At 52.1% G+C, this 23,517-nt stretch overlaps 1 protein-coding gene across 2 annotated transcripts in view; it reads left to right on the plus strand.

The window, feature by feature from the left end:
• The window catches only part of PRDM15 (PR/SET domain 15), a 72,831-nt gene extending 50,381 nt beyond the window's left edge, over positions 1 to 22,450 (plus strand). For both annotated transcript variants that reach the window (XM_032174678.2, XM_032753437.2), the window contains 11 exons: positions 1,772 to 1,903; positions 3,191 to 3,325; positions 3,984 to 4,147; positions 5,044 to 5,123; positions 5,518 to 5,637; positions 9,445 to 9,576; positions 12,777 to 12,860; positions 13,285 to 13,460; positions 18,204 to 18,284; positions 19,886 to 20,095; positions 21,088 to 22,450. In XM_032174678.2, the coding sequence (XP_032030569.1) occupies positions 1,772 to 1,903; positions 3,191 to 3,325; positions 3,984 to 4,147; positions 5,044 to 5,123; positions 5,518 to 5,637; positions 9,445 to 9,576; positions 12,777 to 12,860; positions 13,285 to 13,460; positions 18,204 to 18,284; positions 19,886 to 20,095; positions 21,088 to 21,567 (1,794 nt within the window). In that variant the 3' untranslated portion in view covers positions 21,568 to 22,450. The remainder of the gene's footprint in view (positions 1 to 1,771; positions 1,904 to 3,190; positions 3,326 to 3,983; positions 4,148 to 5,043; positions 5,124 to 5,517; positions 5,638 to 9,444; positions 9,577 to 12,776; positions 12,861 to 13,284; positions 13,461 to 18,203; positions 18,285 to 19,885; positions 20,096 to 21,087) is intronic.
• The last annotated feature ends 1,067 nt before the right edge of the window (positions 22,451 to 23,517 follow it).

Genomic DNA, 23,517 nt, shown 5'->3' on the forward strand with positions numbered 1-23,517 from the left:
CTTTACTTAGCTTTCACTCAGGTGACTATAAGATGTCATCTGTCCTCGGAGGCCTAGGAACTGTCCCTCACTGAATGCAAAGCTCATGCTGCAGAGTAAGGGCTCTGAGCGGCTCCCAAGCGGGCTCTGGGCCCAGCAGCTCCAGCACGTCGCTCAAGTGGCTTTAGGAGCCGCCGAGAGGAGGGTGCCCCAGCCACGCACAGCTCACGTGAGCCCTGGAGTGACGCTCATCCAGCGTTTCAGCAGCTGGGAGCACAGGCCCCCGCAGGAGGCCCGCTGTCACCGTCCCCGCTGTCCTGCCTTCCAGCATGCAGCACCATCACCGAGCTTTTGACCTTTTAAAGAGAAAACGGAAATCTCAGTGTTTATATGAAATTTCCTGATTTTTTTCAAACCACAGAGCAAGCCTGAGCAAATGAGTGAGCAGGGAGGTGTGGCTGGGGGTCCAGGGGAGGCTCCGGACTGTGGGCTGGAGGGGCAGGGCTGGGGTAGAGCAGGTGAGTTGGAGTGCCTTTGCGAGCTGGACCAGCTGTGCACAGGGCAGAGGTGGGCAAAGCCTGTGCCCCTTATCCCCCATCCCCAGTCTTTCTGCCCACTGACCTCTGCCCCTTGCGGGGTACCAGCTCCAAGTGCCTTCTTGCTGTTGAGAGATCGTATGTGCAAAACCAGCTCTGTGCCTGACATCCAAACACGCTTTTATTCTGCGCAGTGTTTATTGAATACCCACTGAGGGTTGAGGCAGGTGTGAAATAGCCTGTAGTTTGGGTGACTGAATTCTTTGTTGTTTCCAGTTATTTGTCATCTTCAGCCCAGTCTTCCCTGTAAAGACCATGACACCTGCAGACTCTGTCCTCTCCTGCTCACCTTTCACCCTGTCGCATTGCCCCACCTAGCATCCCTGGGATGGGGCACAGCGCTGTCAGCCCCTGAGTCATCTGCACATCTTGGAAAGAGATGTCACCTGGAGATGCCGGCATCCTGTCCCTAGCGAATCATTCATTCCTTTTCATTCATCTCTTACGTTCTCTTCTTGACAATGTGGGCATCAGGCGAACTTTAGGAGGTCACACCCCGGGTTACTTGGCCACTGGGAATGGCCATCCAGATAGAGACCTGCAGAGTTCTGTGGAGCTCTGGGGTTTCTAGGGCCCTAGCAGTGGTCTCAGCTTCCAGCCTTGTCCACTGCTCTGTGCCAGTGGGGCCACATCTGTCATGTGGACCACCATATTCCCAGCACCAACCCCAGCCCTGGTCACAGAGGTGACCCCCTTGGATGGGTATTGGATGAATGGGCGCATCTCCACGCCCATCATGCCAGGCTGGAAAGAGCAGGAAATCAGAGACATTGTGAATGTGCATTAAACACAATATAAAAGCCAAGGGGGTAACTAGCTTTCTTCTTTGATATCTCCTTTCAGAAAATTGCAAGTACTAATGTGATTTGCTGGTTCCTTGGTAGTCCATCCTAGGAAAATATTTAAATAAGCTAAAAAAAATGGAGCTGAACTAACGTTTATAATAAAGACTAGGAAATGGTCAATTTTCTATTGTAACGTAAGCACCTGTTTACGCAATTCAGCAAGTAACCCTTATTCTGGCATCAGTGGTTATTTGTGTCTCTCGCACACTGAGGAACTGTTGAGATGCAAGGCCTGGAGCACGGTGCTGTGTTTCTGTCCTGGGTTGTGGTTTCCCCAGAGGAGCCTGATGGAGAGGCTCCTTCCCATCATGAGATGCCGCAGCCCCTCACCATGCGGCTCCTCTGCCACAGGTGTTCTCCTGCCGGAGCAATATGAACAAGCACCTGCTCACCCACGGCGACAAGAAGTACACCTGTGAGATCTGCGGGCGCAAGTTCTTCCGCGTGGATGTGCTCAGGGACCACATCCACGTCCACTTCAAGGTGTCGATCGCGTGCTGCCCTCACCCAGGCATGCTCATGGCAGGCCCCCAGGCCAGCGTCTGTCATAGTCAGCCATAGCAGAGTTGTGCAGGCGGGGCAGCTTCTGGGCAGACATGTGCTGCTCACGGTTCTGGAAGCTGGACCTCAAAGCCCCCATACATTCGGTGTCTGGCGAGGCTCACTTCCTGGTTCGTAGATGGCACCTTCTCACTGTGTCCTCACATGGTAGAAGGGTAGGGATGTCTTCTGTAAGGGCCCAAATCCCATTCTTTTTTTTGTTTTGTTTTTGTTTTTTGAGATGGAGTCTCATTCTGTCGCCCAGGCTGGAGTACAATGGCAAGATCTTACTGCATCCTCCACCTCCTGGGTTCAAGTGATTCTCCCTCCTCAGCCTCCCAGGTAGCTGGGACTACAAGCATCCGCCATAATGCCCAGCTAATTTTTGTATTTTTGGTAGAGACAGGGTTTCACCATGTTGGCCAGGCTGGTCTTGAACTCCTGACCTCAAGTGATCCGCCTGCCTCAGCCTCCCAAAGTGCTGCGATTACGGGCGTGAGCCACCATGCCCCACCCCGAATCCCAATCTTGAGGGCTCCAGCCTCATGACCTAATGGCCTCCCAGAGGCCCTGCTTCCTGATACCATTTCCTGGTGGGTTAGGATTCAACATGGGAATTTGGGAGGGTTCAAGTATTCAGACCACAGCAGCGTCCTCAAATAGTTGACAACTGGTCACATTTCATCTCTCCAAAATGAATTCTGTGACTGCATTGGCCTCACCTCCTGTGGCCCAACTGCCAGGCTTGAAGTACAGCTGTCCGGCTGTGGCTGCTTCCCAGCCCGGTCCTGGCATTTGTGTCCCTCCCCACCTTTGAGGAAAGAGAGGAATGGAGCGAAAGCCCTGGGAGCAGGGAGGACTTGGGGTGTGATAAAGGGTGGGAGAAGCGCTGATCAAGAACTGAAGAGGTAACAGGTGGTATGGGACACCCACTCGGGGGACTTCCCAGTAGTGCCTGGCCGTGGGCACAGATTGGGATCTTGCTGGGCACATGTGAGAGGAAGCCACGGGCAGCATGGAGAGTGAGGGCAGCTTTGGCGTTTAGGTGGGGACCCCTGGGGACAAGCTGGGATGGGCTGGGGCACAAGTGTAGCTCGTTAGGGCGTCACGGGCATCAGAGAGGCATTTTCTTCTGCATCTGGGGAAATGATTGATCGTCCCTGTGGTATAGATAACTGAGTGAAGCATCTGCTGTGCTGTTAGAAACCAGAAGTGGTGACTGTTTTCCAGGACATCGCGTTGATGGATGACCACCAGAGGGAAGAGTTTATTGGCAAGATCGGGATCTCCTCGGAAGAAAACGATGACAATTCTGACGAGAGCGCAGACTCGGAGCCTCACAAGTACAGCTGCAAGCGGTGCCAGGTATGGCGGGTCTGCCCCGTGGTGCCTGGGTGGTCTGGAAAGGCAGGTGGTCGTTTCAAGGCTGCGGGCCCCACACAGCAGGCACCTTCGTGCATCTCGGAAGCAGCCCTCCCTCCCCAGAGGCTCGGGCCGGTGGTCCTACTGCAGACTGGGTGCCTGTCCATCACCTGTGCCTGGGAAGGCCAGCCCGTGTCACCTCGGTGCTCAGGGATGGTCTATGTGGGTCTCACAGGCACCCTCCAGGAACTTGTCTTGTGACAGGGTTCAGGAACACACATGAAGTGTGGGGATCGGCCTCCTAGAAGGTGGCTGTGCTGGCTACAGGCTAGGGCGCCTCTCCCCTCTCCCTCTCCCCTCCCCCTCCTCCTCCCTGCTCAGGCCTGAAGTCCTCACAAGTCTCCCCTGTGCATGGAAGGGGCTCACCAAAAAGGAGGGTGGTTTGTTTCTGAGGAGACTCACGCTCTTGAGTTTTGGGCATGAGGCCTTATGGCTTCGGAAAAGTTCCCCATCAAGCCTCTGAGAGTCCTTTCCGCCCTGGCATGAGTCATGGGCTCTCAGGGCGTGTCGGGTGCCCTGGTTTGTGGACACGACCTCATAAGCTAAGAGGACCAGGGACCTCATGCGGGTGTCAGCAGTGCATTGTCCACCTGGCCCGCAGCTCACCTTTGGCCGGGGGAAGGAGTACCTGAAGCACATCATGGAGGTGCACAAGGAGAAGGGCTACGGCTGCAGCATCTGCAACCGGCGCTTTGCGCTGAAGGCCACCTACCACGCCCACATGGTCATCCACCGTGAAAACCTGCCGGACCCCAACGTGCAGAAGTGAGGCCTGGTCGGGGGCTCCCGGGTTGTGTCAGGAGGGAGGGGACATGCTTCCTCGCAAAGAGACACGTGCTTTAAGGAGCCATTTGTAGCTTCGAACAAGTGATGTCCTCTGGGTCCCAGGGCCAGGGCTAGGGGGTGCAGCAGGGCTTGGGGGCAGCAGGGCTCGGGGGCAGCAGGGCTGGGGTTTATCCTGTGCTTCCGCATAGTCTCCTGGAACCAGCTGGCCATGTTACAGGAAAGTAGCGGGGTTCCTGCCCTGCCTACAGAATGACCCAAAATGCTTTTTCCTGCAACAATTAGGTTTCATTAATGCCAGGCCACATCTGACATACAGCCTCATAACCCACGCGGTCTGCTGAGTGAGTGACTAAACAGTCCCTGTCCAGGGGCGCTAACGAAGAACCACAGCCGTCACAGCCTAAACAACAGACACTTACCATCTTCAGTCCTGGAAGCGGGAGCTCAGGGGTCACGGTGGCGGCAGGGCCACCTCCTCTGACACTTCTCTCCTTGGCCCGTAAATGCCGTCTTCTCCCTGTGTCCTCATAGGGCTGTTCCGCTATGCGTGTCTGTGCCCAATCTCACCTTCTTATAAGGACACTGGTCAGATTGGTCAGGGACCACCCTGATGGCCTCGTTTCCATGTCATCACCTCTGCAAAGACCCCATCTCCAAACATAGTCACATTCTGAAGTGCCGGGGTTAAGACGTCGATGTAGGAATTTGGAGGGTTACGATTCAGCCCGTGGCAGAGTCTCAAATGTTTGCTTCTTCTATCATCCCTGTGGCACCTTGTTGCCTCACCTTTGCAGAAGAAGGTGCTGGGGAAAGTGCCCTCGCTGCCATGGAGCCCCGAGGCTGTGCAGCCATCCTGAGCTTGTCTCTGGTTTCAGGTACATCCACCCCTGCGAGATCTGCGGGCGGATCTTCAACAGCATAGGGAACCTGGAACGCCACAAGCTCATCCACACAGGTGCGTGTCTGTCAGGATGTGGGGTCCCGGCCCTCGCTGGAGGGGGCTGGCAGGGAGGGATGCCAGGGGGTCTCTGCGTATTCTACACACAGAGCCGTCGCACCTTGCCTCCCCCGTGCCTTCCTCTGTTTCTCCAGCTTTTCCCGTCCTTATCAGCCCTGCCACTCACAGCCCAGCGCCCCCAGCCCCCTCACCCCTCCAGGTCCTCAGGGATCTACTGGAGTCACAGGATCCCCGGGAGGGCTCTGTAGAGGCCGCTGAAGAGGTGACCCCACCCCTGTTCCTGCACTTCCCGCTGCTGGGGAGGCTGGGCCCCTCTCCTTGGTGCATGCTTTTTGCGGCCACCGCAGGTCGGAGCTGCTCGGCTCTGAGTTGCAGATACCTGTGTTCTCAGGTGTGAAGAGCCATGCCTGCGAGCAGTGTGGGAAGTCCTTTGCCAGGAAGGACATGCTGAAGGAGCACATGCGTGTGCACGACAACGTCCGCGAGTACCTGTGTGCCGAGTGTGGGAAAGGTGGGTGCGGGTGTTGGGGACACGGGCCAAGTGTGGGAAAGGTGGTTGCAGGCGCCGGGGCCATGGGCCAAGCTCAGCCAGGCCACCCGGCTGCAGGGTGCTGGAAGGGGACATGAGCAAGAACTGGGAGTGTGGGGAAGGTGGGTGCGGGGGCCGGGGCCACGGGCCGAGTGTGAGAAAGGTGGGTGCGGGCACCGGGGCCACGGGCGAGGCTCAGCCAGGCCGCTCAGCTGCTGCAGGGCTCTGGGAGGGGACGTGAACGAGAACTGGGAGTGTGGGAAAGGTGGGTGTGGGCGCCGGGGGCCACGGGCCAGGCTCAGCCGGGCTGCCCAGCTGCAGGGCTCTGGAAGGGGACGTGACCGAGAATTGGCACATCGACCATAGTGCGAGAGGCATTGCCAGAGTGTGGCCCTGGAAGCCCATAGGCTTCAGTCACTTACTTAAAAGGAAAGAAGGACTCGAGGCAGGATTTAAATCTGGAATCTGCAAGAAAATTCAAGTAGTCCAGAAAGCAGAAAGATGTGATAAATTTAAAGGCACAATCAAATCGTTTTAAAAGTAGGAAAATAATACAGGATCTAATTGTTTAAAGTATAGACTGATTCCCAAAGCCTCCATGGTGTCCGACAGTAGATGCAAAACCCTCAGCGTATTCACTACGCAGACTAGAATCGGCTGTGTGGTGAGAAACTCACCACGGCCGAGGAATCTTCATTGTAAAGACAGAACATTCATTAATAACAAACCTAGTGATAAAATGTCTCAACTTAGTAAGCAAAATAAAAAGATAATTCCAGTACACATCATAATTTTAACACATTCCTGTTTTTTTTTTTTTTTTTTTTTTTTTTTTTTTTTTAAAAAAACAACTTCCTAAAAGTTTTGGAGCGGCAGGTCTGTCTTGGGCTGTTTCAGGCGACCCTGCTCATGCTGTCAGGGTGACAGTGTGATGGAAACACAGCAGCTCCATGAACTGCACTCGCCGGGTGAGCCCTATGAGCACCCGTAGAATAACACTGCGTGTCAAAGCCTGAAACAACTGCGTGCAGACAAGGCCAGAAGGGGGGTCTTTCCTTTCCCCACTTCCTGGCCCTCTTTTCCTCACCTCAGGCTCTTGCCCCTCCTCCAGGGTAACTGCGCAAGGACGGCACATGGGTGGTTATTAAAAAAGCAGCGCATGCACCTCGCCAAGACACATTTTTTAAACAATACAAACAGGCTGGAAGGTGGCGTAGTTACTGTCCCCTCAAACCCCAGCCAGTCCTCGCAGAGCCACTGCGGTGGTTTCTCTGAACGGAATGCGGGTAGCAGTGTCTGCCTGCCTTAGCGGGACGGGTGGTTTCTCCGAACAGAATATCGGTAGCAGTGTCTGCCTGCCTTAGCGGGACAGGCTGGCTTGCTGTTTGTCCGTGTCTGCCTTAAGCTCCCAGCCCCTTTCACCACCTGCTCCTCCCCTTTCCTCCCCCATGCCCCCAGGAAGTAAAATGTTTAAGACAGTGTGGTGGGCCTGGCTGGAGGGGTCCTGAGTAGCATATAGAGACAGGAGGGCCGGGGTGGGGGCTTATTCAGGGCCAGGCCTCTTAGGCAGAGAGGAGCCACACCTGGGTCCCCTGCAGGTCCCCAAATGCCACCAGATGCCCTGGGAGGCGAGGGGTGTGGGCTAAAGCCACATTTTATAATGTAGACATTTTAGCGTTTGAAATGAATTATTTAGTTGCATGGTTTTTTAAAATGAACTCTGAATAGTTGAAATAAAATGCTGGCATTAATACATTAGTTGCCAGATTTATTTTACAGAATACCAAATTTCAGCATTGTCATCTTGCTGTCATGTAACAGTTGCGAGTACATACCAGCACATGCTTGTGCTCATTTGTTTTTTTGATACTTTGCTATTTTTTTTTTTTACTTGAAAATACATCTTGGAGATCTTTTTATGTCAGAACATGTCAATATTGCCTGATTTTGTTTTTCAAACCCTTGGTACGATTCCGTCATGTGCATTCATATAACCAGATCCTTTATTTTATAAAGTTCCTGGTTGTTTTGTTATAGTCATTTATTATTACAGTGTTGCAAGAAACGCTGTTGCATATTATTACTTTACATTTTTTTCCAGAAATTCTAGCCCTCACCAGGGACTTAGTCAGTGTCAGGGACCAAGCGGGAGGCTGTTAGTAGTCGTGAGAGCCTGTCACCAGCAGGTGGGGGCAGGGGCCCTGCCAGTAGGTTTTCTGTGTGTGTGGAGGAAAATGTCTTGTTCAGAATCACATCATGGGCCTTGAACTACTCAGGAATGAGCTGCAAGAACTTAGTGTGGCCGGTGAGAATATGACACCAGGTGTTGAAAGCTATAAGAAAGGCATGCCCTGTTCGGAATTGGAAATTATAAGTATTTAAAAAACATCAGTTTTCCCCACGGTAATTTGTAAATGGAGTGAGTCACAGTCCCAGTAGAGCAAGCTTTAAAATGTCCTCCGGGGGGCAGTTGTGTTTATTCTGAAACTGTTGGCAGATTTTCTTTGTTAAATGGAAGAAAAGCATTACTGTCACCAACGCTGGCTGTGGCGGGGAGGTCAGAATGTGGAGGTGCCACCTCTTCTGTGTTTGCTGGTTTCTCTATGACTGTATTCGTTTTTAAATTTGGAATATGTTCATTTTAGAAGCGGGAAGAGGGAAGTGCTGGGGTCTGGGCATGTCAGCAATGACTGGCACTCTTTTTTTTTTTTTTTTTTAAATCAAAAAGATTGAAAGTAACTTTTTCAGGTGAAATCACTCTTCGGTCATTGGTAATAGGCCTGCAGGTGCCGTCCCCACCCGAGGCCAGGAGCCCTGCAGCTGTGTGTGCTGGCGGCCGGCTTCATCGCGGGGCGTTTGCTCCCCCTGCTGGCCCAGCCGCGCAGTTTTCTCGTAGCCAGGGAGGTCTTCTGGCCCGGCCTTTAGAATTCTGGCAGGAGCTGGTGGACGGTCACTCCTGCATATGGTGAGGGTGGAATCAGAGGGGAACCATTGACCAGCTTACGACAGAGCTGTGTTCAGGCTCAGTAGTTCTTCACCAAATGTGGAGGGTAGACGGTAGCCTGGGAGTGCAGGCTGCCCACCGCCCTGGGCAGGCACAGTGAAGGCTCCTCTTTGGGGGTGGGGAGGCTGCCTCTGGGCTGGGTCTCCCTGTGCCCTGGTGCGTGTCAGCCTCCCGGTCAGGTGTACCAAGCCGCACGTGCCTGTGCCCCCTGCAGGGGGCCTTGTACAGTGCTGTCCCTGACAGTGCACCACACCCTCTGACTCAGCCCCTATGCCAGGGCCATCCTCTCTCCACTGGCTGTGTGAGTGAGGCTTTGGAGTATTTCAGCTTCTTAAGATTGGCTTCTTAAATTAAAGGTAGATTGAAAGCCACTCTTGAAACCATCTTGTGTCCGAATCCCAATCGCCACTCATATTGCCAAGGTTGAAGGGAACCCTTAGTCATGCTTATATTAACCTGTCTCTCACCGAATTCTCCCGCCGGGTTGCCATGGGCACGCAGGGAAGTTCACCCACCGCCCCGGCATTGCTCGCGTGGTCAGGGCTCAGCCAGGCCCTGGCAGGAGTGAGTGCACCTGATGTTGCAGTCAGTCCCTCCCGGCCTCTGGACACAGTCACTTCCCAGGTCTCACCACTGGTGGACTGACCGGGATCCTTAGGGGCCGGCCCACACCATCACCAGTACCGCACAGGCCTCTGCCTGTGCCTGCCCCAGGGTCTCGGGCACGGGCCCCCGGGTGGGCTGCGTGGGGGTGTGGCTGCCTCTGACTCGCCGTGTCCTCGAAGGCATGAAGACCAAGCACGCGCTGCGCCACCACATGAAGCTGCACAAAGGCATCAAGGAGTACGAGTGCAAGGAGTGCCACCGCAGGTTCGCGCAGAAGGTCAACATGCTCAAGCACTGCAAGCGGCACACGGGTGAGTCCGAGGCCCGGGCCACGCCAGCCATGGCGCTCACTGCGTAGGGAAGCCAGGTGGGCCGTGGGAGAAGAGAGAACCGCCTCGAGACCGTTTCTCTTTGTGACTCCCGGTGAGTGCCGGATTCCCCAAGAGAGCTTCCTGGAGCCGTGGTGAGCAGCTGTGTATCTCAAAAGGTCCCCCTCCCACAGGGGCCTTGTCACCGCCGTGCATGCTGCACAGCTCACCTCGGGCATTGGGAGACTGGTCAGTCTTTAAATGTTCCTCTCATTCAGCTGTTTCCCCCTCAGGAATGTGCACAAGAAATAGCAACCAGACAAGGGCCAGGGATGTGCATGCGAGGTTGCTTGTCATCTTTTGTGTTAGGGAAGGCGCCGGAAGGTCAGACGTGGCCTCGGTAGACCAATGGCTAAGCCATGGTGCATCCAGAAAAGAGCAAGGTGTCCGCTCGGATGATGTGTGTTCTACATCGATGTGCACAGAAAGGAGTCGGTGACGCGACAGGTCAAAGAGCAGCGTGCGCAATCACTAACACAAGGCCATTCTTATAAAACACTAGAGCACCCTGCACAGTGCTAATACAAGGCCATTCTCCTAAAACACTTCTGTATGGGCGAGTGTGTGTGTGCTTGTGGAGAGAAAATTGAGACATTAGAATTGAGAGAAGGTTGTCCCTGAGTGGTGGAGTTGTGTCTCAGTGTGAGGTTCCCTGGCGTGAGCCTGTTCAGTGCTCCCGGGGGGCCCCTCAACTGCATGTTGGGTCCTGCCATCATCCGGCCCACCTCACCTGCCTACCTTCCTCCCCTGCTCCCCAGAGCGGCGCAGGTTGCCACACGGGTCTGCTTTGGGTTGGCCGGGCATGCTGGCCTCCTCTGCCCCGGGACTTCAGAAGTGTACTGTCCATCTCTTTCCTGGGGAGTCTCTATCCAGTATATGCTGTACCTTTCTTGGGATACTCTTGCTCCCCAAGACTGGGCCGCATGCCCTCATCTGGGTTCTCAGAACACCCCACACTCTGCCTGCTGCCACCAACTCACTGGGCTGTGGTGGCCTCTGTCCCATGCTCCACAGTGAGCCCTCAGGACTGGGTAAAGTGTGCCTTTAAAAATTACTTGTCTTGTTCCCATTTTGAGGGGAAACCTTTGTTTAAAGGACATTCATAGGGTCCACCTCCCCATCAGTTTTTGGGGTGAAACAGACCATGGACTCCATTCTTGCTTGCCCTGTTTAGGCAAGCGGGGCCATTGCCCCTGACCCCCCAGAGCCCCTCAGACGTGAGCTGATGTGAGCACTTGCACCAGGAGGAAGCTGGTCCACCTTTGGCCTCCTCCCTGTCTCCCTCTGTGTGGACCACATACGTAATTAAGTGCCATACGTTTCCCTTCGCTCTGGGGAGCACAGTTCCTGTGCCACCTGGTGGGGTACTGACAGCCATCAGAGCAAGGTGTCTGGGCTGGTGAAACAAACACACTCCCAGTTCTACCCTGGCGATCATCCCCCACAGTGGCCGTTCCCTAGGGCAGTGGCTGTTCCCCAGGGCAGTGGCTGTTCCCAGGGCGATGGCCGTTCCTCAGGGCAGTGCCCCACAGCTTCTCTTGTTTCTCCAAGCATTTTGGGGTGTCTTTTTGGGGTCCTTTAGCTTCTGAAGAATGGCCTCTAAACTTTCCTCACGTGGCCGTCTGTTGGGGATGCTCGCTCTTGGATGTCCTGAATTATCTGAGAGGCTTTGTCTAAAGACCAGGCTTGGGTTTTCTTTCCCACACTCTCTCAATCAGAGTCACTAAGGGCCGGCCTTTTCATCTTCACCCTCTCAAGTTCCACAGACTGTCCTGGGAGATTCAGCCTCCTCATCCATAAAATAACAGATTTTAACAGGATTATCTGTACGCCTCTCCCCTGGGCTCTAATTAAACCTGTTTCCACCACAAGGCCACCTGCCGTGCACCTCCTGACCCTGGGAATGTCACGATGATGGCTATGCTGGTTCTTTTTCCCTAGTAATCAGGGAACTGGTTATTTTGTTCATTCACTTTGTGGAAATTTGTTGAGCCACACACTCACTTATAATTTGTGTTTTTCTGTCTGTGAGTTTGATGTCAATCAAAAGTGTCCTTAAAACAAGCAACGAAACAGTGATACTTCCTAGTCTTGTCCCTGGACCTGGGGAGGGACCCTCCCTACTCTGGGAGGCTCTGGGGGGTTAAGGCCCCTCCCTGGGAAGGGGGGGTCTTAGAATCCCTGGGCACGAGTGGCCGTGCGGGAGGAGTTGCCACCTCTGGTGTTGGTCTGTTAACGCATCCGCTTCTGGCCCCTGTGAGGCCAATCCATGAGCCGGGACTGACTGAGTACTTCTCAAATATTTTAAAAAGTCAAGTAAGCTCTAATTTGCCTTTTTGTTGTTGTTAGAGCTGGGGTCTCTGTGTTGCTCATGCTGGAGTGCAGTGATGTGATCACAGCTCACTACAGCCTTGAAGTCCTGGGCTCAAGTGATCCTCCCACCTCAGCTTCTCGAGTAGCTGGGACTACAGGCACACACCATCATGCCCAGCTCATTATTTTATTTTATTTTTGTAGAGACAGGGTCTTGCCATGTTGCCCAGGCTGGTCTTGAACCCTTGGACTCGAGCAATCTTCCTTCGGCCTCCCGAAGTGCTGGGATCGCAGGCATGAGCCACCGTGCCTGGCATCAGCTCTCATTTGAATTAGTCAGGTTTTGAAGAATCACACTCATTTTGTCCGAGCACGGCAGTTCTATTGTCTCTTACGCTTGGCTCGTCTGTGTCCTCCTTGCCATTGGTCCTGATTTCAGTTACTGTTTCCTCTCTCATTGTAATATCACATGTGCTGCCTAAGAGCTTCCTGGACTAAGGGAGGTGCGGATACATTAATGCTTTAAAGAAATTCCCATAGTTTTTCTGCTTGTCCACGTGTGGGTTCCACTTTCTGTCTGTGTTTTCAGACAGCCTTTCCCACATCTCATGTTTTTTTGATATGAAATGTCACCATGGAAGCATAAACTTTCCGAGCCACACTTAGCTGGCTGAGGCTGGGGATGAGCGTTCATTGTCTGCCGTCTTCTTGCAATTCACCTTCTCCTGAAGGCTCTGCAGTGCCTGGAACGTGTCAGGGAGAAGACATGCCCTGATGTGGACTTACAACACTCATTAAACATAGGAAGTTATGTGCGCCTTTCTCTGCAGGGATTAAAGATTTCATGTGTGAATTGTGTGGGAAGACATTCAGCGAGAGGAACACGATGGAGACCCACAAGCTCATCCACACAGGTGAGCAGCACAGCCTGCAGGAGCCTTCGGGGCCACATGCAGCAGGCTGTGGGGGCTGTCTGAGTGCCTGTGGGGGTGGAAACGACTATTCTATTATCTAGACGGTTCCAGCACATTTAGTGGTGTGTTGGCTTCATGGTAGCCCCTTGGCCTCTAAAGGCCAACCCGCCACAGCTTTCAAGTGTCCCTTCTTGAATTTTCTCATATTGGTTCAGTGATGCAGCTGCTGCTGGCAGTGCTCCCCTAGGGACAGAGGCTCTGTGCTCACGTGTGCTCGGGGACCAGCACCAACCCTTTCAGGACGGGCAGGGCGTGACAGGCTTCTTGCCTCGTCCAGCAGGCCAGGGTCATTGGGATGGCTGCACTAGTGACCTGCATGTCTCTTCCTTTCCATGCGCATGTGTGTCTGCGTGCGTGTGAAAAGTGGGCAAGCAGTGGACGTGCTCCGTGTGCGACAAGAAGTACGTGACCGAGTACATGCTGCAAAAGCACGTTCAGCTCACACACGACAAGGTGGAGGCGCAGAGCTGCCAGCTGTGCGGGACGAAGGTGTCCACCAGGGCCTCCATGAGCCGACACATGCGGCGCAAGCACCCCGAGGTAAGCTGGTGGCTGTGCCCCCTCCGTGCCCCGCCAGCGGGCCGTGCACCGGACACCCCCATGCTGGCACATGGCCCACCTCCCTCTGCAGACCCCAAGTACTGGAGGCAGGGCCTGAGTCTTAGGTGCCTCCGTGACTGGCACTGCCTGCCACACAGGAGGCGCTGAGTGAGTGAGTGGCTGGGAGAGGTTAGGAGAGCCTCAGGTAGACCTTTGCTAAGGTTATAAATTATGTCCTCCTTGAAATTATAGCAAAATGGAGGCACAGCCCTGCCACTCCCCCCATTCTTCCCGCTCATGGAACTAATGTGCAAAACGGGGGCTCCACGTGGTGCTGGGGCCGAGTAAAGTATGACCCTGAGGATGGGGAGGGGGAGACTGTACAGACGCAGGCAGAGCCCAACTGCTCTGGAAGCCTGGATGCTCCGTAATTGAATATGCTTTAAGAAGGAGCAGCCTGAAAGACAAAACCAGAGGAAAGCTTGGTTGTCAGGTCACGGAAAGGGGTAGACTCTCTAAGCGTAAAAGCAGCAAAAGGAGTTGTGAACCCAGGTTTGACTCCATAAGCACTCAGAACAAATACAGGCCAAAGGAAAAATGAAAAATCTGGGCCAGGCACGGTGGCTCATGCTTGTAATCCCAGCACTTTGGGAGGCAGAGGCGAGTGGATCACGAGGTTAAGAGTTTGAGACCAGCCTGGCCAACATGGTGAAACCCCGTCTCTACTAAAAATATAAAAATTAGCTGGGCGTGGTGGCGGGCGCCTGTAGTCCCAGCTACTCTAGAGGTTGAGGCAGGAGAATCGCTTGAACCCAGGATGCAGAGGTTGCAGTGAGCCAAGATTGCACCACTGCACTCAAAAATTAACTGGGCGTGGTGGCGGGCGCCTGTAGTCCCAGCTACTCTGGAGGCTGAGGCAGGAGAATCGCTTGAACCCAGGATGCGGAGGTTGCAGTGAGCCGAGATTGCGCCACTGCACTCCGGCCTGGGCGACAGAGCGAGACTCTATCTCAAAAAAAAAAAAAAAAAAGAAAAAAAGAAAAATCTGTATAGGCTGTGACTGTGCTAGACAGAGCCCGTTAACATTAGTGATAACAAGCACTCACTGAGAAACACGCGGCGCACACTCAGGTGTACACGGAGAGGGAGCTCATGCAGGAAGAACAGCCGTGGTGAAAAACACACGGAAAGGCGTTCAGCTCACCGCGCATCCCAGAAACGCAAACGGTAGCGGCGGCATCCTTTGCCTGTTGAGGGGGCAGGGGGTTTAGATTCAGAGTGACCACACTGGCCGGCTGGCACGAGCCGCCGCTCTCACCGTTGCATGTTTTTCTTGAAGGCAGCATCACAGTATTTCTCGAGTGTTTAATAAATGATTATTCCAACCCCTCGACATCCTGCAATAGGAACATGATTCAGTTAGTGATAGTTTAGCAGTGTGTTTGCCTGCACACACATGCTTACACGGATCTGAAATTGTGAAATGCTCATTACGTACGTGAAAGAGCAGTATATGTTGTGCACATATATAATGTGTGTATGTACAATACACGTCACACACATTGTGTGTATATGTAATACTCACTTATATAAATGAGGTAGGTAAAGAAGGGAGCAAAACATCCCACAGTGATTTTTCTCGTGTTGTTGAAGTTACGGGTAATTTCTTGTCTTCACATTTTTCTCCATTTTCCAATGTCCTGTAATGAAAGTGACTTCCTTTTGGAATTGGGAAAGCACCATCTGCCTCAGGTGTCAGTCTGGTGGCTCCCTAGTTTGGGGGTGACCCGGGACATCGCTGTGTTGCTGTTCCTCTGCAGCCAGATCAGGCTCCCAGGAAGATGCAGGGACTCAACCTGCTCTCCGGTCCGGGAAGCCAGGGGACCGTGGCTGCATACTCTGCCCTGTGCCCTGCTCAGCGGGGAGCTTGGATCCCCCTAACTGAAATCCATTGCTTCCCTTTTCATGTAGTGGCCAGCTGGTGTTTTCACCTAGAAAATGGAGTGGGTGGGGGGGAGGAACCCGAAGCACCAGGACCACCTTGGCACCCCAGGGGCAGGGCAGGCCCTGCAGCCCACCCAGCAGCCCGTGAGCAAGGCTGGCGTTGGAGCGGTTCCTCTCCATGGCGTGTGGGTTTCTAGACTTCAGCGTATTGATAAAGACTGTGCACATCACTTTTGCACACCGGAGTTTTGATGTGCATAGCTGGGTGGAGAGGCCTTACTGATAAAGACATCTCCCACAAACACTGTCAGGCAGAGTCCTCTCACCAGGATTAAACCACTTCCTAAGGTGGCCCGACTGCAAGTTCACCTTCTGTGCTCTGCTCCTTCAACTGGGCTGTGTGTTGCCCATCCCCACTCCCCTCAAGCCCAACCCAGACAGAACCAAGTGACTCAAGAGAAAGCCTTCCAGACCCAGGGAAGGTGGTGCGGGGGGATTTTGTCCGTCTTTGTTCTTGAACCAATTTGTTTCTCCAGCCTTTTATCCTGTGCTCTCTTTGTGTCATTCCTTTTGATCATCTCACAGTTGTTTCCCTCTACATTAACTCAAACAAATGCCTACCAGTGATGTGATGGGCCAGCCAGCCAGGGTCCATCCCTGCCCTCCTGGACTTTACGGTCTGGGTAGGAGACAGAAAGAAAAATAAGAAGTAGACAGGCAAAGTGATTACAAACTAGAATAGAGGATACAGAAGAGACAACCCTAGACAGCAGTGTGAGGGGAAGGAAGGGGACTTGGGTCGGCTTTGTGTACCTGTGTGTGTACCGCAGCGAGGCCTGGCTGTCTGAGAGTGGGATAATGGTCCCCCTGAGCCTGTCCCCATTGGCGATGCCACAGATTCAGGAGGAAGAAGGTGTTCGTTGGAGTCAGACTAACTTAACTAGTTAAGTTAAACTAGTTATAGTTTAACTATTGGACTAGTTAAACAGGCATAAACTACTTACAGAGATTCAGAATCTTTTAGGATTGATACTATTTTGTGACTCCAAGCTATGGTTTTTCTCTTTACTTTGAATGAATGTTACATTAAAAACAAAACACAGAAAGCAATTTTCACTTTTTTCTTATCTCCTAAGAAGAGTGAAGCTAATGCTTCTATGGTGGTTCTTTGGTGGCGTCAGCTTTCAGACTGTGTGACTAGGATACTGATGATATTGATGTGATGGTGGTGGAGGTAGTGGTGGAGATGGTGGTAAAGGTGATGGTGGTGATGGGGGACCTGGTGTTGGTGATGGTGGTGTTGGTGATGGTGGGTGGTGGGGGTGGTGGTGGTGGTGGTGGTGGTTATGGTGGTGGTGGTGGTGGTGATGGTGATATGGTGGTGGTGGTGTTGGTGGTGATGGTGGTGGTGATGGTGGTGGTGGTGGTGGTGGTGGTGGTTGGTGGTGGGGATGGTGGTGGTGAGTGGTGTGGTGGTGGTGGTGGTGGTGGTGATGGTGGTAATAGGGATGGTAGTGGTGGTGATGCCACATGGTGGTAGTGGTACTGATGATGATGGTGGTGGTAGTAGTGGTGATGGTGGTGATGAGCGTAATGATAGTGATGGTGGTGGTGGTGATGGTGTTGGTAATGGTGATGATGGTGATGGAGGTGGTTGTGTTGGTGGTGGTGGTGTTGGTGTTGATGGTGATGGTAATGATGATGGTGGTGGTGGTGATGGTAGAGAGTGCGTCCACAGCAGTCTGGTTGCTTTTGTTCAGGGTCCTTGGCGAGTGTCACAGTATAGATCTGTGCTCAGTGTCAATGAGAGTTACACCGGAGTCTTCAAAGCCATTGCAGGATTTATGTTAACTTAAAACACTTACAGGCCAGCCTTTGTTTGCCATCTTTTCCAGGAAGGGGCCCAGACCTAGTCATGGAATATAAATTTAATGATGCACTTCTCTGCTTTTTTAAATGAGTTACATCCACAAAACATAGTCTGCTTTTTCATTTTAACTTCCTTTAGTTGATCAGAAATTTAAAGATGTTTGCAAAGCTGTTTGGGTGAAGCACCCTTACAGGCAGACTCTTGCTAATTTTGTTTTTTAGCCCCTCCCCTTTATCATGTTCGGCTGTCTCTGTACTTGTTTTCCATTGTCTTTCTTATGATCTAATTAGGTCATCACAGGAACAAACGCAACTGCTGTAAGCAGGGTGTGGGCGGTGAAGGTCACTCACTTTTGGGCAGGACGCACTGAGCTGGTGGGAGGGGCCCTGTGGACACATGGGGCGTGCTGAGGACCCCGTTCAGTGTGGCCATTGGAGGGAAGGTAGGAGCAGGGCGTCACTTCATCACAAAACCAACAAATGAAAGCACTTGTGTATGGATTCAACCGCAAAGTACGACGTGTAAGGCACAAATGTCTCATTTTTGGTGATTGCTCATAGAAAAGTTTACTCTACCATATCTTACCTTGCTGTGGTCTCCCTTGGAAATAACAGAAATAACTGAAACCTCACCCCTTTGGTGAGGGGCCAAAAAGGGAGGACACAGTCTCCCCCCGGGGGAGTGGACGTGAGATGATACAGGGGCAAGAGCATTGCGGGAGCGTGAAATAAGGGGTGAGGATAAGCCCTGGGCTTCTGGACACAGAGTTTCAAAGTCAGAGCTGAACAGAGGAGACTGGGAAGTGCGGGGGATGCCTGGGAGGGAAGGGCAGGAGTGGTGGAGGTGGTCCCGAGGCGTGTGTGGCTTCTGGGTTCCCACCTGCATCAGCAGCACCCTGAGTCCCAGCTCACGCCCTGTGCTCCTCATAGGTGCTTGCAGTGAGGATCGATGACCTGGACCACCTCCCGGAGACCACCACCATCGACGCCTCCTCCATTGGCATCGTCCAGGTGAGCAGCATGGGGCCCCAGGGGCTCAGAAACTTTGGGGTCAGTGGACACCTGCAGAAGGGACCAGAGGGGCTTGGACAGGCTGGGAGGGAGCAGCTCTGGGCAAGCCTGTGGCCAGGTTACTCCGTTTTCTTGGCTTCTCTTCCCCTCAGAACCTCTTAGATCATCTCGTTTCTGTAGTTTCTACGACCTCAGTTTGTTGAATACTGGTGTATCTCACTTTGGAAAACAGATGTTTTCCAGAAAAAAGTAGAAATTAGAACAATTGGCTGGGTGCCAGTGGCTCACGCCTGTAATCCCAGCAATTTGGGAGGCAAAGGCGGGCAGATCACTTGAGGTCAGGAGTTCAAGACCAGCCTGGCCAACATGGCAAAACCCCGTCTCTACTAAAAATACAAAAATTAGCCGAATGTGGTAGCGCACGCCTGTAATCCCAGCTACTCAGGAGGCTGAGGCAGGAGAATTGCTTGAGCCCAGGGGCGGAGGTTGCAATGAGCTGAGATTGTGCCACTGCACTCCAGCCTAGGCAACAGAGCGAGACTCTGTCTCAAAAAAAAAAAAAAAAGAACAATCATTAAATTGTTCTAAGCAAAATAAGTTTAAACATACCAATTAGATGAACTTAGTTTTTAAAGAAATTTTTAGTTAATACTAAATTTTTAGTTAGCAAAAATTTATTTCAGAGAGAATGTGTCATGCTCTCAGTGATCTAAGATCACACGTGTGCCTCTTGTTCTGAAACAGCGCTTTAGAGCGCAGTCTTCATGAAGGGCACTGGGTCCGGCTGAGTGACGTACGGCAGCTCCAGCCCCAGCCCCAGAACCCACAGGCCATTTCTACCCTTGGCAAGTCACAGGCATGGGGGGAAGGGTTGTCCCACCATGCCCACGATGTAGGCCCACACTGGGTCTGTCTGCCACTGGGTTAGGATCAGGTCGTGTGGAATGGCACAGGAAGCCCGAGAGGAGTGGCAGGTGACCACCCACCAGCCACCACTGCCCCGCGGCCTCTGTGAGCCTGAGCGAGCCTGGTGTGGAGCCGGCCCAGTTCAGAAGATGTGGTCACAGCCCAGCAGTGCCCTGGACACTTGCAGGGAAGGGTGCAGGGAGGGGACCCACTGGGATCATCACTGCAGCTGGGCCCTCGTTTCCTGTCCCCTGCAGGTTTTGTGGTCAAATCTATTTTAATTCGAAATTGTTTTTTATAGTGGATTTGTTTTCAGCCTTGGGGAAGAGACAGCCCTGATTTGAAAGCATTTTCAGCCTTGCTGTAGGAGCTCACCCGGGCAGAAACATTTCCCTTTACCCAGTGGCTTAAAAAGTTAGTTTCTAAGAAGTGTTTACATTTTAGCATAAAATACAACTTTTAAAAATATGACTTGTATGTATTTTTTTTTTTTAAATCTGCAACTAAAGGAACTTGCCCCGATCCTTAGAAATACAAGACCCAGCTGTGGTCACTCTGTTTCTTGTGGCAGCTCGTTGGCCCACAAGCGTCCCCACTGATTCGAGAGTGTGTCCAGGGCAGTGCTGGGGCTGCCCTGGCCACTGCATGACGTGACCGACTAACCTGGTTCTTGGCTGAAACTGATTTTCCTGCAGCCTGAGCTCACTCTGGAGCAGGAGGATTTGGCCGAAGGGAAGCACGGGAAAGCTGCCAAGCGAAGTCACAAGAGAAAGCAGAAGCCAGAAGAGGAGGCAGGCGCTCCGGTGCCCGAGGACACCACCTTCAGCGAATACTCAGAGAAAGAGACGGAGTTCACAGGCAGCGTAGGCGACGAGACCAATTCCGCAGTACAGAGCATTCAGCAGGTCAGTTTGCTGCTTTGTGTTCTGATTAGGTGCCGGTCACTTTCCCTAAGCATGAGAGCCTTACGTGTGTGTGACTCCATCTCTTTTTACTGCACACAGTGTACATGTGGACTTCATGTGGTTGGAGGCAGCAGACATATTCTGTTTTTCACTTAAGCATGTTTCATGTAAGCATTTCTGAGTTCTGACCTATAAATCATGCTTGTCACTGTTAGTAGCAACATACGTTCTAGCATGTTGAAGAGAGATATCCCTGCCCGGGTGGGAATTAGGTAGGCTGTTTGCAGTTTGGGGAGGTCACAGGTGGCCTACCCAAGTGCCCTTATGATGAAAGCTTAGCCCTGTGCATTTGCTGACTAGCCGGAGAGCAAGGATCCCTCAGTCTGCAAGGTGAAGACACTCCCACAATCCCACTTTCTCGAGTGGAACCTTCTGTCTTGCTCAGGCTTCGTCACTTTTGCTTTTGAAGCCTCTGAGTGTTTGATCAGTCTGTGTCTAATACTGCACTTCTCGCTCTTGTTTTGGGGGATGGTAATCTTGATTGCAAAAGTTCCTCATTTATTTGGCCTTTCGTCCCTTTCCATGAAAGAGAATGCTTTCTCTTAGTAGCGATTGGTACTGCAAATACCTTTATTGCTCTTTGTAGCTTTGTGGTGGGATTTTCATTTACCAACAGCAGGGCACTTCAGAGGAATGAATAGAAAAGGACGCATCTGTTTTCCGTCTTTTTCGTGCTTACTTTTTTCAGTTTTTTTTCTAGCCAGTGAAATTAATTTGTTTCTTAGTTCCTTCTCATTGCCTTCGTGATTGTGTCTGTTTCTTGTTTTTGTTTCTCGCTGGAATTTTTCCAGAACAAAATTAACTCGGTTTTCTCTTTCACCAAAGAATGTCGTGCTTCTTTGGTGTGGTAACACAGAGCGCATCCTGGGGAGGTCCTTGCATTCCCCATTTTGCAAAAATGAACTGGTTTTTATTGTGTGTGAATCTTCCAGGTAGTGGTGACCCTGGGTGACCCAAATGTGACCACACCATCAAGCTCAGTCGGCTTGACCAATATCACCGTGACCCCCATCACCACTGCAGCTGCAACTCAGTTTACCAATCTCCAGCCAGTGGCCGTGGGGCACCTTACCACCCCTGAACGCCAGTTACAGCTGGACAACTCAATCCTGACCGTGACCTTTGATACCGTCAGTGGCTCTGCCATGCTGCACAACCGTCAAAATGACGTCCAGATCCACCCCCAGCCGGAAGCCTCGAACCCACAGTCTGTGGCCCACTTCATCAATCTGACGACCCTGGTCAACTCCATCACGCCCCTGGGGAGCCAGCTTAGTGACCAGCACCCGCTCACATGGCGGGCAGTGCCCCAGACTGACGTCTTGCCACCCCCGCAGCCACAGGCACCCCCACAGCAGGCGGCCCAGCCCCAGGTGCAGGCAGAGCAGCAGCAGCAGATGTACAGCTACTGAGCTGCGTTCCGGGAGACTCGGGGCAAGAACTGCAGAGGGATGTTTGGGAATTGTTTAGATTTGTTTGCTGGATACCAAACAAAAAGTCATACATTGCAATGTAAGGTTGACTTAGCTTTGCAGAGTATCTCCAGATCCCCCGCCAGCAACCATTACGGTCTGTCAGCTTAACTCTAGAAGTGACCTCTGGCAGGCAAGAGTTTTCAATTGGATGGGGTTCCACACGATGCCTTACTAAGGCAGTAAGTCCTGGGCCAGGGCCACATCTGCCTCCCCTTACAGAACCAGTGTTCGCCTGACACAGGGTTCGGGAAAGTGAAGCTGAGAGAGAAGCAGGATCGTAAGAGGCAGGAGATAAGTGATTAGGAGCACAAATGGTTCATTTTCTTTTTTCTTTTGAGCTCATTTCCTATGAGAACACAGTATTCACAGGTGGCAGCAGGCAGCAGGGAACATTTTCTCCTCACTTCTGGATTTTTTTGCAAGCGAGCAAGTAGAAGTTAAAGTAACGTTTATTCTCTTTGAACTAGGAGCTGAGTTGGTTCTTATACAACTATGGGCTGAAACCATATGTGAGGCATGCAGAGCCGCACATGATCCTGCAGCCTTCGAGGTCATCAAGGTCATCATGTGCAAGGGGTCACGTGAGGTCACTGACTGCAGCTCAAAAGGCATCTTAGTAATATCCGTGAATCGATTTCCAATAGAGTTTTTTTCCTAACTTTATTTCAAACATACATCATATGTTCAAGACTGTTATGGCCAATATTGTGTTTTAGTTTTATGTTAACATGATAAAGTCATGTGCACTGTAGGACCATCAGTCCCTGTCCACCCTTCACAGCTGCCCAGATGCAGAGGGTCGTGCGGCTGTGTGAGGAGTGAGCCTCCCTGCTGCCCCCAGGAGCTCCTCCGGGTTGTCTCAGGATTCTCTGCAATCCAAATGTGTCCATTCTGGCTGAAGCCAGAATCCCCTGAGTGGAAGAAATGGGGGAAAATTCTTATTTTCCTTCTGTTTAAACTTCAGTTCCAAAGGTTGGTGTACTTCATGACCAGTTTTCTATAAAAATATTGAATGAGTTTGGCTCTTTACAGTGGCAAAGTGTAGGTATTTCTGAAACACAGAGAAAATGCTATTTCCTGCCAGGTGGTAATGAAAGCAGAGAGGTTAGTTCACTAATAGAAGCATTTATTGCCCCTAAAACTGAATGTGCGGTGAACAGCCAGGTCTGCGTGTGTGGGGACACGTGCTGTCATGTCTGTGTACCAGTTTCGGGGGCAGGGGCCAGGTTGGGGAGGCACCCAGCCCTCCTGCTGCCCACCACAAGAAACACTGAGAGGTGTGGGGAGAAGTTTGCTCTTAACTTTCCTGGTACTCTGTTTGTGGCTACAGTGAGAGGACAAGCCTGCCTTAAAGGTGTCCTGCTTTGCCAGTTATCCCAGATCCTGCACTCACTGGGAGTCCATCTTGAGGAAACACCGGCGTGGCTGAGTGATTGGTAAGGAGCAGTCCTGATGTCGCCAGCAGAACAAAGGATGGTTGTGTTTTTCAAAACGCAGCTTTCTCAGCACTTCACTCCACTCCAAACAGCAGACTTTTGAGGATAGGGCTGGAATTTGTTTTGTGCAATATATGCCTTCGTGAACTAAGGAAAGTTCATCCCCAGGCAGCATGCAGGAGGGTCTGCGGGGCTCACCTCCTCACCTCACCCACCATCACTCGCGCCTAGCTCTCACCTCTCAGTTGAATGAATAGTGGGAGATCATTTGACTTTTAATTTATGAGAATTATTTTATGTTATTTATGTATATAATTAACTGTTTTATACATAGTAGTCTCATCAAATGAACTCGAGCTTGGGGTGATATTGTCTCCATTCTCCAGATACAAGTGCTCCAGGCATCCGTGGAATCAGCAGGAGACCAGGGCTCCTAAGATAAATTTTTAAA

This window comes from Hylobates moloch, unplaced genomic scaffold, assembly GCF_009828535.3.
Source record: "Hylobates moloch isolate HMO894 unplaced genomic scaffold, HMol_V3 SCAFFOLD_14, whole genome shotgun sequence".
Lineage (NCBI taxonomy): Eukaryota > Metazoa > Chordata > Mammalia > Primates > Hylobatidae > Hylobates > Hylobates moloch.